The sequence below is a fragment of the Silurus meridionalis genome, chromosome 7 (assembly GCF_014805685.1).
Source record: "Silurus meridionalis isolate SWU-2019-XX chromosome 7, ASM1480568v1, whole genome shotgun sequence".
Classification (NCBI taxonomy): domain Eukaryota; kingdom Metazoa; phylum Chordata; class Actinopteri; order Siluriformes; family Siluridae; genus Silurus; species Silurus meridionalis.
In genome coordinates this window covers 24796786-24810712 of record NC_060890.1, presented here as the reverse complement: position 1 = coordinate 24810712, position 13927 = coordinate 24796786, and the positions used below count along the sequence as shown (strand labels likewise).

General features: G+C 39.6%; 1 protein-coding gene across 1 annotated transcript in view; it reads left to right on the top strand.

Moving 5' to 3' along the window:
- The window catches only part of nsfb (N-ethylmaleimide-sensitive factor b), a 33890-nt gene extending 28880 nt beyond the window's left edge, over positions 1 to 5010 (top strand). Inside the window, exons 18-22 of the mRNA XM_046853426.1 lie at positions 128 to 262; positions 1135 to 1248; positions 3157 to 3212; positions 3328 to 3401; positions 4491 to 5010. Coding sequence (XP_046709382.1) covers positions 128 to 262; positions 1135 to 1248; positions 3157 to 3212; positions 3328 to 3358 — 336 coding nt within the window. The 3' untranslated portion in view covers positions 3359 to 3401; positions 4491 to 5010. The remainder of the gene's footprint in view (positions 1 to 127; positions 263 to 1134; positions 1249 to 3156; positions 3213 to 3327; positions 3402 to 4490) is intronic.
- The last annotated feature ends 8917 nt before the right edge of the window (positions 5011 to 13927 follow it).

The window sequence follows — 13927 nt, the reverse complement described above, 5'->3', positions numbered from 1 at the left end:
GGTCATTAAATACACACCACTCATCAGCTTGATTTTATCCTGTGTGTGTGTGTGTGTGTGTGTGTGTGTGTGTGTGTGTGTGTGTGTGTGTGTGTGTGTGTGTGTGTGTGTGTGTGTGTGTGTGTAGGGTCGTAAGCTGCTGATCCTGGGTACCACCAGCCGTAAGGACGTGCTGCAGGAGATGGGAATGCTGGACGCCTTCAGCACCAAAATCCACATCCCCAACATCTCCAGAGGAGAACATCTGGTTGAGGCGCTGGAGGTCAGACTCGAGAGAAAGAGAGCGATGGGTAGAATGACAGAAATGAATACAGATTAATAGAGATATAAATAAACAGGTATATAGATGAATACAGAAATGTGTGGAAACTATGAAGAGAGAGTTGGGAAGATGTTAGAAGGTGAGATGGGGAGAGAGTTTGAGAGACTGAGAGATAGAGAGATAGATGGAGAGACTGAGAAATTGAGAGAAAAAGAGTAAAAGATGAAGAGATAGATGAGAGATGAAGAGAGGAGATTTAGAGATAGAAGATGGAAAGACTGAGAGATGGATAGATTGGGAGATAGAGAGAGCTTGAGGGATGAAGAGAGAGAGGATAGGGAGAGATGGGGAGAGATAGGATACATAGATTAATAATAAAAAGGAGTAAACAGAAAGGGATGAAAAAATGGCTTAATAATGAAAGAATGATAGATTGATGGGTAAAATAATATTAAGAGAATAAATTGAGGGATGGGATTAAAAAGAATGGAGGGATCGAAGGTGAGAGATGGAGAGATGGGATACATCGATTATGCATTAAAAAGGAATAAACAGAGATAAAGGGAGGGATAAATGGCTTAATGATGAAAGAATTGATTGATTGATGAATAAAATGATTCATAATGAAAGAAAAATGGTTGAGCGAAGGATGAAAAAAAGAATATAAAAAATAGAGAGTGAATCAAGAGGTGGGACGGATTGACGGATTGATGGATGGAAAAACAAGAAGAATGAAATTAAAGAGTATAACAGCAAAATTATTTCATGTGGAAATATTCTTAAGGTGTTGTGTTGGTGTGTGTGTGTGTGTGTGTGTGTGTGTGTGTGTGTGTGTGTGTGTGTGTGTGTGTGTGTGTGTGTGTGTGTTAAAGCTGCTGGGAGGCTTCCAGGAAGACGAACGTATGCAGATCTCTAAGGAAGTGAAAGGCAAAGGGGTGTGGCTCGGCATTAAGAAGCTTCAGATGCTCATTGAGATGGCCCTGCAGGTGAGAGAGAGAGACTTCTCCTTCCTCGGTGTCTAGACGAGTCCCTGACTCACAGCTCTCATTATTAATCCTGCAAGCGTTCAGTCGTTTATCAGTTTGAATCACTTTACGCCACGTGTCCTGCGGTTATAAAAGCGTTATATCTCACTCTTCTGCTATCACTCCAGCTCGATCTTGGAGAGCAAAAATAGAGCAGCAGGTGAAGGAAGGACCATTTATAGCTGCTATAACACGAGCAAACGCAGGAACAAACGCGTTTATAAAAAAATAATAAAATCATGCCGTTCATTAGCAGAAAAAATGACTGTGGCGTCAGAGGAAAACGCCACATTTAGTTTTAATTATTTATTTAATTATTTGCATTAATCATAAAAAAAGAATTAAATAAATGTTCATATATATGTATGTGTGTGTGTGTGTGTGTGTGTGTGTGTGTGTGTGTGTGTGTGTGTGTGTGTGTGTGTATATGAACATTTATTTAATTAATTAATTATTTATTTTTTTATTTTTTTTATTTATTAATTTTAGTATTATGTATTTAATAGCAATGTATAAATAAATTCATTAATTGTATGAATTTTGTAATTAACAGTAATTAATTAATGAATATTCATTATTTAATTAAAGTTGGCATATCATAAAGGATTTGCCCCAATACCCATTGTATGTACGTATGTACTGTATTGAGTGGAGTTTACTATAAGAGTGACTCGATGTGAAATCGGGTGTCCACAAACTTTTGGACTTATAGTGTAGGATGCACTTATTGATTGATTTATTTTTTTTAAGGATGATAATTATATATTCTCCCACTAATCGTAGCGCTCCCGTGTGCTCCCGCGTGCTCCCTGATACTTGTTCGCTGTCATAAGCAGCCTCGTTAGATGCAACCCCTCTTTACTCCCGCTGAGGTATGAGAGGAAGTCTGCCGGGACATGCTGCACTCAGCCGCGTTGCTCCGACGTGACGGCCCTCCCAGATTTTTGCCTCTTTTCACCTCTTTTCCTCGCATTCCTTCCCCTCCTTCGCGTCGCTCGCGTTCTGACTCCGACCGCCACGGGCAAGTGAGAAATTATGGTGTACGCAGCACAGCCGTTCCTCTGTTCCTGACTAAACCTCCTGCCCGTGCAGAGCTTTTACCTCCACACTCCTCATCCACCTGTGCACCGATATCTCCAGAAGCGGTTCGGTTTGGGGGTTTCAAGTGGTACCGAGCAGGTTTATGAGACGTGTTCCGACCCGGGAATCGTCCCAGCTGAACTAAAGAACTTGAAATTTAAGAAAAGTGTGTGTGTGTGTGTGTGTGTGTGGTGTTTTTTCAGGTAATTCATGTTAGGTTTATTAGACGTTCTGATACACCTGATTAATTTATTATAGTATAAGAACTATAGGACAGTTTAGGACGTCTTTGGATGTGTCCTACGTCAGGACCTGACTTTACTAACACCCTTGAATGAATCTCCACAAAATCTCCACAGAATCTAGTGGAACATCCTCCCAGAAGAGTGGATGTTATTATAAGAGGATATGTGGAATGAGATCTTTCAGAAGAAGAGTATACAGTAGCAATTTAATGGTCAGTTGTCCACAAACTTTTGCCCAGAAAGCGCATCAATGCTGGAGAGTTTCTGCCCGATACAACGTCATGACATCATTGAATGACGTTCTCAAATCTGATTGGTCAGTAGCTGTGGTAGCATTAATTAGCTCTTTGGATACATTTGGTTTATTTACTAACACACACACACACACACACACACACACACACACACACACACACTTGTATGTCTTTAGATTAATAGTTACCTTCTGATTTCTTCTGTATTTCTCTCACTGTGTGTGTGTGTGTGTGTGTGTGTGTGTGTGTGTGTGTGTGTGTGTGTGTGTGTGTGTGTGTGGTTATTTCAGATGCCAAATCAGTACCGAGTTAAGAAGTTTATTGCTCTGCTGACAGAAGAGGGCGCGTAAGTTCTGCCCCGTCACCTTTTCTTTCCTCTGATATTATATATTATTTATTTTTCTCAAAAATTGTTGCTGTTTTTTTGTTTATTTATTTTTTAATTTGTAATTTTTTTATAGACTGGGCTCTGATAAGCACATGGTCTCATAAAGCGCCACAGGCAGGGCATAGCCACACACTCGCAGGCTTCACGGTGAGAATTAACTTTGTGTTTCTTTACTTCATTCATATGTTTTATTCAACACGTTTTTTTAGTTTTTTTTTATTATTGTTTCTCTTTTTTATTTATTTATTTTTTTAAGTATACAAATCGTGGTCTTTTTCAAAAAAGATATTATTTCCAGTACTTTTTCTAAATATATTTTCCATTTCCTTTTTTATTTTTTATTTTTACCTATAAATATACCGTACAGAGAGTAGAACAGCCCTTAAAGTCACACCCCTAAAGAAGTGTATTGTGCTTAAAAGTAAGTGCCCCCTCCCTAAACTTGCATTTGTGTTTTTTTTTTTTATTTATTATAATTTTTTTTCCCTTAATTTGTAGTCTTTAATACAATCCGGGCTTTTGTATTTTTCAGAGCGTGATGCACGTATTTGCATATTTTCGCTTCACTCATTATAACTAAAATGCAAAGTCTTCCTTTTTAGATTAACGCTTTAAGCACGTACCGTATGTATCGTTTTTCCATAAATTGCTCATTTTTGTTGTTAAATTGCTTTAGTTTAAGGGAAGAAAAAGAATTCACCACTACGGGACGTGCTGCGATTTGCGTCAGCTCGTTATACATATATTTTCAAAAACGATATCCGAATCGCACAGCCACGTGCGCCTTCGAATTAAATCATTTATGCCGCAATTTAGTTCGCAAATCTGATTGGTCAGAAGTCTTCGATTTGCTCCTCAAAGTTGACATGTTGGAAGCACGAAAAATGGGCGAGCGTAAGTATTCGAGCGAGTTTGACAAATCGTGACGTCTAGACGTCTGGGTGAGAGCGTCTCCAAAACTGCAGTTCTTGTGTGATGTTCCTGGTCTGCAGTGGTCAGAATCTATCAAAAGTGCTCTAAGGAAGTAACAGTGGGGAACAGGATCATTGATGCAGGTGGGGAGCGAAGGCTGACCTCATTTCAATGAGCACTGAAACCTACAAACTTTATCTAATGATCGTAATTACAAATGCTGTTCAAAGTAAATCGGTTCCGTGATGATCCAGGCTCTTAGCAAAAATCGAACTAAGGATGATCAGGATCAGTTTAAGACTGATCATATTTTGTTCTTTTCAGGGTGCTGTGGAATTGCTGCCATCCAAACCGACCTCTGCTCCACTGAACACTGCGCACACACACACACACACACACACACACACACACACACACACACACACACACCCTGCATTGATCAGTGGAAAAAAATGGCCAACACTCTTATTGCAACTGGAATTTTGTGCGTGCGTGTGTGTGTGTTGTTTAGCATGTAAATGCTTACATTATGCATTAAACATTCCTCCTTAGTCTAATATACAAGCCTAAGTTTTATATAAAATAAAAACACATTTAGTTCTCATTTGTTTTGGTGAAGGATCTAAATTCTTCTCTTTTTACCTCCACGTGGGCTCTTGAGATCAAGCCATATTCTCATCACGTTATCCCCAAACGTCTACAGTAGAGAGTAGAGTCGATCCTGGATGTAAGCCCACGTGTAGAACACTTTCCGGGCGCGTGTGCGCTGCGTTCATTCGATTTATTTATTTTTTGGTTTTTTTGGAAAATGTAAAATAAACGATAGAACTGGGTTTTATGCAAATACGCCTCAGTTTTTTGTTCCCAATTCGAGTTGTTTGGGTTTGTGGGACTCTTGAACAACCTGGATGTATCATTTTACTTCTCATTTGTGCAAACAGCTCCAGAGTGGACTTTTCATCTTGAGAAATGACCTCCAATGAAATTCCCTTTGACTCCCAGGTAAGGACTGGATGGAATCCCGGGTTCACACTGTGCAGTTTTTAATAGTCCTTTGCGATTGTTGCTTGTCAGACTGTACAAACACGATCCCCATGTCTGGACAAACGTTCAGACCCGCATCCTCTCGCTAACGGTAGCTAGCAGCAAACAAAAATCTGTAGCTCTCTTCTTGGTGTACCGTCCACTTGACTCATATCCACATTTTCCCTGAGGTCATCAGGTCCGGCGCTCCTATCGGGGTTTGATGGTCACTCTCAAGTCTGAAATTTTTCCCCAGAATTTCATCGGATTAAAATGATCGCAACGGTCGATGAACAAACCGCCGGTTTTAGCCTCAGGGTTTTTTAGGAATCGTTTGCGATTTTTCAACGTTTGTCTCTCGGACATTTAAATCCTGGCCAAAATGGCACCGTGTGCACCAGGCTTTGAAGCAAATCAGGTGGACGTAACAACCAGAAGAGAAACTTGAATAATGGAGGGAAAAATCTGAGGCATGTCACAAACAAAACGAACACTACAGATCGTTTTTCTTTGCTGCCAGCTACCGCTAGCGAGAGAACCGCGGGTCTGAATGTGTCACGGATCGATGGCGTAAAACTCACACAAATCTTTTTCCAGTGGACATCAGCTCGAGTGTCGTACAGTCTGACGTTATGATATCTGAGATCCTACAGTGTGATATGGGGATCGTGTTTGTACAGTCTGAACAGCAACAATCACAAAGGACTATTCAAAATCGCACAGTGTGAATTAGATTGGATTTTAGGTCATGAATATTATACACTTCAGGATATTGATTCTATCTGGTATTGTGAGATTGAAATTATTACTACAGTTTGTGATTAAATGAATAGATAAACAAATAAATTATATTCTTTCGGTTGTGTGACTCAGAAACGAACAGAACAGAGCCGTTTTCTCTTTTTATTTTTTTTTTTTCCGGAACACATGAACGCATCGTACACGGACCCTTTATAACACAATAAGGGGAAGTAGCTCAGTGGATAAGATTTTGGACTTCTGATCGGAAAGGTCATGGGTTCAAATCCAAGCACTGCCAAGCTGCTACTGTTGGGCCCTTGAGCAAGGCCCTTAACACTCGGTTGTTTAGCTGTGTAATTGAGATAAAATGTAAGTCGTTCTGAATAAAGGCGTAAATTCAGCAAATGCAATACACTGGTTTTTGTTGTTTTACTTTTTTTTTTTTTTTAAACCCCGCAACATTATGATGTCACTGCTGGGCCCCTGTGCAAGGCCCCTAACCCCCATCTGCTGAAGCGTATAAATGAGAAAAATGTAAGTAAGCCAAATTTGTAAATGTAATGCTCCGTCCTGTGAGCAGCATGTGGACAAAATCTCTTACAAATCCGTGGTCCAGCCCAAATTTTTTGGGAGGCGGGAGCCAGTGCAAATCCTAACACCGCCAAGCTGCCACTCCTTGGCCCTTCGACAAGGCCCTTAACCATCACCTGCATCAAGACTCTTCTCTATTTTGGCACCGAGGTGGTGGAACGAACTTCCCCTAGAAGTCCGAACAGCTGAGTCACTGGATATCTTCAAGCGACGGGTGAAGACCTTCCTCTTTCTGAAACGCTCATCATGGCTGCCATTCGGCTTCATTTCTTAATTTATCTTCATTTAAATCTCAAGTGACACTTAACTCGGCTCCTTGGATCCATCCATCCATTAATTTATCCATAAAACCCTGTGTAAGAAATCTTACTTTATAGAAAAAAAAGGTTCCCTAAACTCTTTTTCTATCTTTTTAAGATCTTGAAAAGGCTCCACATGCGGTTATGAGCTATCTCCAGATTAGACTATTGTAATACGTTGTACATCGGACTCCCACAATCGTCGATCATCCCTGAACAGGTTCTTCTGACTGATACACGTAGGCGAGAACATGCGTATTACCCCTGTTTTGGCTTCCAGTTCGTGAATTTATTTATTTTTATTTAGAATACTTTATTGATTCGACATGGAAATGATTTCTTTGCATATCCCGGTGATGTTCGGAAGCTTGGGGCAGAGCGCAGGGTCACCCATGATGCGTCCGTGGAGTTTTAAGAGTCTTGCTCAAGGGTCCTGTGTGTTGCAGCTTGCTGATAATTGGGCTTGAACCCCTGACCTTCTGATCTGTAACCCAGAGCCTCAATCACTAAGCTACCACTTTGCATTATTTTATTTCATTTGCTTTTAAAAATGTAATAAAAAATTTGGTCCCTTCAGTGACGTCTTTGTGATCTCGGGGCTTGAACCTCCAACCTTCTGATTAGTAGCCCGAAGCCTTAACCACTGAAGGATGTTAAACTTTCAGTTATTAACATTTTTTTGTGTTTCTTGGCTGATACTTGGATACTTGTGAATGCTCTATTTGTGTTGTTATTTTTACTGTAAAGCACTTTTTTTAACTTTTTAATTGGATTTGAGTTTTTAAGTCGCTATGTAGAAAACCTGATTAATAGATTTCTAGAAATTGTTTGTATATACATTTTTTTTTGTCTCTTTTTTTTTTTTCTTTTTTCCAACGTTACAGGAAACATCGCTTTATTCACACAGGTGAATAAAAAATAGATAACTGCTAGTTTCTGCTTGAGCTTTTAGATGTTTCATGGTATTGGGGTTAAGGTTCCCTGGTGGTCTAGTGGTTAGGATGAGGCGCTCTCACCGCTGCGGCCCGGGTTCGATCCCCGGGCAGGGAACCAACCCCAGCCATTAGGGTTGCACAAGCCAGTGCACTCTTAGTGCCGGCCCCAAGCCCGGATAAATGGGAAGGGTTGCGTTAGGAAGGCCATCCAGCGTAAAACATGCCAAATCGAACATGCGGATCAAGAATACGGATGATCCGCTGTGGCGACCCCTAACGGGAGAAGCTGAAAGAACGTTATTATGGTATTGGGGTGAAAACGTACTCTTTAATAATAAAAATTTTGGGCTGTTTTTGTCATAACAAATTTAATACCTGTTTTATAATCTGTTTCAGTGCGACTAGAAAACAAAGGGGGTGAATACTTATGCACACCGAGTGAGCATTTTATAGACTATCATGTGATATCAAAGACGGTGAGGAACCAAAACACATCTATAAATTGGGAGGCATAAGACTGCGGTACTTAGGGCAAAAGTAAAGGCACCCTTTTAAAAAGTGGACCCCGTTGGTGTGTGCTGTTTTAAAGCTGGTCGTTTTGGTAAAATAATAAACATTTGGTTATAAAATTTGCCCCATTTGCGATTTTAATATTGTGAATTAGTTTAAATCATATTTGTGATGTTTCAAATAAATAATTTTGCTCTAAAAAAAGAATATATTTTATCATTTTATTTTTCCTCTATTTTATCATTGTCACGAGATGAACAATTGAAATAAATCGAAGTCTTGCACTAAATACGTGCGCTGTATGTGAAATATTGTCTGTTTCTGCATCATGCTTGAAATGCACAAGTGGTCTATGTTTAAAACCCTGCGCACTCTGACCCAACGTAAGGTGTCATTAAATCGTGTTCAGGAATTCCCAAGATGTGTAAAGTGTGAGGTTTTTCTTTCATCCTCTCTCTCTCTCTCTCTCTCTCTCTCTCTCTCTCTCTCTCTCTCTCTCTCTCTCTCTCTCTCTTTTACTCTCTTTTACTCTCTCTGTCATCTACACTTAAAGATGCTACATCTTCCTGGGCTACGATATGACGTAAACACCGAGAACTTAAATGACATAATGACATTGCATGCAGGCTGGAAACTGGAAACATGTACCGTTCTGTCAATGAGCTAATAAAGTAGACTACTAGGTTTAATGTAAGGTCGTGTGTGTGTGTGTGTGTGTGTGTGTGTGTGTGTGGGTGGATGGATGGATGGATGGATGGATGGATGGATGATTGGAGGTGGAAGATTAATGGTTTGGAAATGTTTTGGAGCAGGGAAGGTTCCGGAAAGTGAAAGTAAACCAACATGGCTCCTATTCCACACTTCAACACCATGCAGTTCTGTCTGGACTGAAAGCGGCTCATTGGAATCGACTTCACTGTACAACAAGACGATGACGAAGTTCTGAGTTCTGTAAGTGTTATTTAGAGAGAAAACAGACGCCTCGAGTGATTTATCATGGAACGACCTGCCCAGTCGCCGCACCTCAATCCTACTGAACTGCTCTGGGATCAACCAGAAAATCTCCAACTAGTGAAGAACATCTCTGGTGAGAAGAGACACAGCAAAGAGTTTCAGATGAATGTTTGGAGAAACGAAGTGTCCGGATGCGAGAGCATGTGAAGATGGTGTTCATGATGAGGGAGGATTTTATTTATGAAAATAAAGTGTTCATTTGATCAAAGTAAATTTTCTTGCAGTCACAGCGAGTTTGTTGCATCAAAACAAAAGGAACATGCGTGTGTCTCTCAAAAACTTTAAACGACTGTCTGATTTAATTTATTATTAATTATATATATAAATGTATATATACACTGGTGATCAAAATTAGAGAACAATTTATAAACAATTGAACAATTCTGAAATAATGTGATCACTGCTCAACAGTTGAAGTTGTCATGCCTATACCATGCTACCAGAACACCTTTTCCACAAAATAACTAGGCATTTAAAAAAAACCTTATTTTGCAAAAAACACACTGATCAAAATTAGAGAACACTTTCAGATTCCTCCCAGTTATTGGTGTTAATCTGGTACCTGGTGCTAAATTCCTTGATTATCTGTAAACCCCTATTAAACCGGCAGCCTAACTTCCAGTTTCACTGACTCTGCAAGATGGTGGGCCGTTCTAAAGTGACTGAAAGCCTCCGGCAGCAGGTTCTCCAGATGAAGGCCAAAGGGATGACCCTATCAGCCATAGCAAGACAAGTTGGTCGTTCCAAATCTGTGATTTCAAGAATATTGAATCCTTTACAACATCACAAACTCATTCAAGTCCACCAAGAAGGCTAGTCGTCCATGGAAGACAAATATAAGAGAGGACAGGATACTATGGAGGATCTCAATGGGCAATCGTTTCCACACTGCAGCTGGAATTGATCACCAGTTCAGCGCTGAACAGGGTAAGGATCTGTCTCGTCATACAGTGTCTCGACGTTTAAGAGCATTTGGACTAAAAGCCCACTCTGCAGTGACCAAACCTCTCATTAGCAGAAAGAATCAAAAGGCTAGACTAAGCTTTGCTGAGGAACATGTTGTGTGGACAGAGGAGAACTGGTCCAAAGTTCACTTCAGTGATGAAAGCAAGTTTAATTTATTTGGGTCCGATGGGAAACATTATGTTCGGCGACAAACTGGAGAAAGACTGAACCCAAATTGTGTAAAGAAGTCAGTGAAAAGTGGAGGAGGAAGTGTCATGGTTTGGGGCATGTTTTCTGCAGCAGGAGTTGGGCCTCTTATACAGTTACATGTCAGAGTGAATGCAAATGTTTATCAGAACCTTCTTCAACAACATATGGTTCCTTCCCTGCGTTCATCACCCAATCAGCCCACAGTGTTCATGCAGGATAACGCTCCATGTCACACAGCAAAACGGGTAAAGCAGTTCCTTCAAACTGAAAACATTGAAATAATGACATGGCCTGCTCAGAGTCCTGATCTCAACCCAATAGAGAACCTCTGGAAAATCCTTGATGACAAAGTTATGGTCAAGAAACCCACTACAGTCACCGAACTGTGGAGGAGACTGGAAGAAGAGTGGACCTAAATCACACCAGAGCAGTGTGAGAGACTAGTGCTGTCCTGTGGCTACAGATGTGCTGAAGTCATTCAGAGCAGAGGCCTGTACACTTCCTACTAATTGCTGACTGTTGTAACCTTCAGAACATTTTGTTGTAATCTTTTTCCATGCTACAGTCATTGTTGTTCTCTAATTTTGATCAGTGTGTTTTCTGCAAAATAATGTTTTTTTTTGGAAATGCCTTAGTTATTTTGTGGAAAAGGTGTTCTGGTAGCATGGTATAGACAGGACAAAAACTCCTTTTATCTGTTGAGCAGTGAAGATGACATTATTTCAGAATTGTTCTATTGTTTATAAATTGTTCTCTAATTTTGATCGCCAGTGTGTGTATATAGAGAGAGAATATATAAATAAAATTACAAAAATTATAGTATAAGTATATATGCACAAAGTATTTGTGTGTGTGTATGTGTGAGTACGCGTGTGTGTGTGTGTGTGTGTGTGTGTGTGATATATTTTATTATTATTATTATTATTATTTTCTTGGGTTGGTTGGTATGTCTTCAGTCATACTTCACCCATAATAAATCAAGAGAATGAGACAGTAGGTTGTTCTTCAAATATATAATCTTAGTTCAGTCATACAGATATATACATTGTATAATAAATAATATTTATAAAAACATAACATTTCCAGGCGATAAAATAAAAAAAAAGAAAGAAAGAAAGAACGGGAATTAATAACTTTGTACAAAACTTTGGATATATAGCGGGCTGGGAGGAACAGAAAGGGAGTGCTGAAATGACCAGGGATGGTTGGTGGAGCTCGTTCTAATACGAAGGAGATGACGTTAATGTCTACCTTCTGCTTCTGTAGTTAAACGTAATGAATGGGATACGTGTCGGACTGTTGAAACATGTACAATGTGGAACCCTGTGCCTGTCTGGTTGTCTGCGAAGGCCTGTCGTCTCGCTGGTTCGACGTCAGCCAGCCGTCACACACGTATACACACATGCACTAGGGTTAGGACACCCAGACTGCTTTGTCTTTCAGGGTGTCCGAACAGCAGCGATAGAATTCAAGATCCCAATTTATCCTCTCCCTTTCCAAGATCTAGAGACGTTAGAATAAGGTTAGATGGTTATAACAAATTCCTAACATTCATTCTGTTACTCAGTGTGTTTGTAAGTGCAAATTTTCACTCTACACCTCTGGATACACGTGTGTGTGTGTGTGTGTGTGTGTGTGTGTGTGTGTGTGTGTGTGTGTGTGTGTTTGTATATTGGGGTGTGAACGAGGTGGTAACAAAAGGTTTTGAGAGGATTTTTGTAACATGCCAACAGATGGCAGCACAAGGTTGCATGCACATTCACAGGGAGCACCGATCTTCATAAGTCAGTGTGCCAAAAGACATCGTCCTGTGTACATCAGGAGCTGTTCAACCGGTGCTGTTCTGAGCACGTGCGTTACCCTGTCACTGAGCTCTCCTCATACGTGAGTTTCTCGCCAGAAACAACATGATCTCGCTTCCGCACCCACCCTCATCTCCAAACTCGGCTCCTGCGGACTTCGCCCTCTTGCTGGAGATGCAAATGCAGCTCAAAGGTCGATGTTTTGACATTCTGCGAATCACAGAAAGTGTTTGTCACGCTTCCAAAAAGAAGACTTTCAGGACACGTTCTAGAAGTGGCAGGAACGTGCAAGGAGACTATTTTCAAGGTGATCGTGTGGAAAAGTAGATAAATGAAGTACTTTCTCATGAATAGAATTCGTCTCAAAACTTTTTGATACCGTCTCATATGATGGTGGTGGTTTGGCATCTATCTGAAAACACTTTGGCTTGGTTCAGACAGGTAGCCGATTGACACCCACCTGCTCTCTTCCTTCTAACCACCAGCAACATGATGTGAATAAAATTTAAACCTTATTGCACGAGACTCCAAACGACCGCCATTCGAGTCTTTTCAGCAATACAGCATATTCCTATTGATGAGATTTCTGGACTTTGTCAGTTTGTATTGTACAGTGTGTGTGTGTGTGTGTGTGTGTGTGTGATCAGTGACTACTCAAATACATCTTTTTCTGTGTGTATGAGTATCACACACGAGAAATTCACATTTTTCAGAGAAATAAACTGAAAATCTGTGCGTTTCAGATCCACTTATAACAGAAGTCTAAGGGCAGGCGTTGAATTTTGTCGCTAGACTTGATTTAAATAATTTTTCTTTAAAAGGCAGAGTGGATAAAGTATTGAGGTATGAGACATAGCTTTTGTTCAACACTGGAAAAAATTGGTACAAAATTTGGTTAAAATCTGTCATAATGTATCAATTTTTTCCCATAAATAGCAAGAATAATTTTAGTAAAATGGTTACTGATAGACCTACAACTGCCCTACAAACTTGTGAATTCTTTTGAATGAAACACAGTGTAGTCATTTCTGTGGTATCGAGTCGTGTATTTTAGCATTTTTATTGACGTGGTTTGACGACTAAAGAATTAATTTGTAATTTTGTGTTATTTAGGCCAAACAGTTATTATTATTATTATTATTATTATTTTTTTACAAATCAGAAAAGCCAACTGCCTTTTCATTATAAAAGATACTTCTCATAACTAGGGTTACAGTTTCTAAGTTAAACTTCCAGTTGTCTGATGTAGGTGATTTTGTTTATATCAAACGTCAACGAAATACATTGTAGTTTTTTTATTTTTACTTATTTGGTTGTTCATTTATTAAAAAAAAAATTATATTGCCAGAATTTATCAAACCAACCTTTGATTTCTGTTATAAGTGACAAAAAAATGAACTGAGGTCATTGTTTAACCTTGGAAAATTGTAGTTTTGCATTATTTAGTTGCAGATTTCTGGCAAACTCGTTGCCAAAAATCACTGATTCTTCATAGACTTTCAATGTAAATAAGAATTCAGTCTGTTGAAATCTAGCATTAGTAACATACACTATATGGACAAAAGTATGTGGAGACCTGGGCATAATATTGGTATGTGCTTCTTTTTGAACATTCCACATTTAGTCCTTATTCAATTACAACCGCCAATCTTCTGGGAAGATGTTCCAATAGATTTTGTGGAGATTTGAGG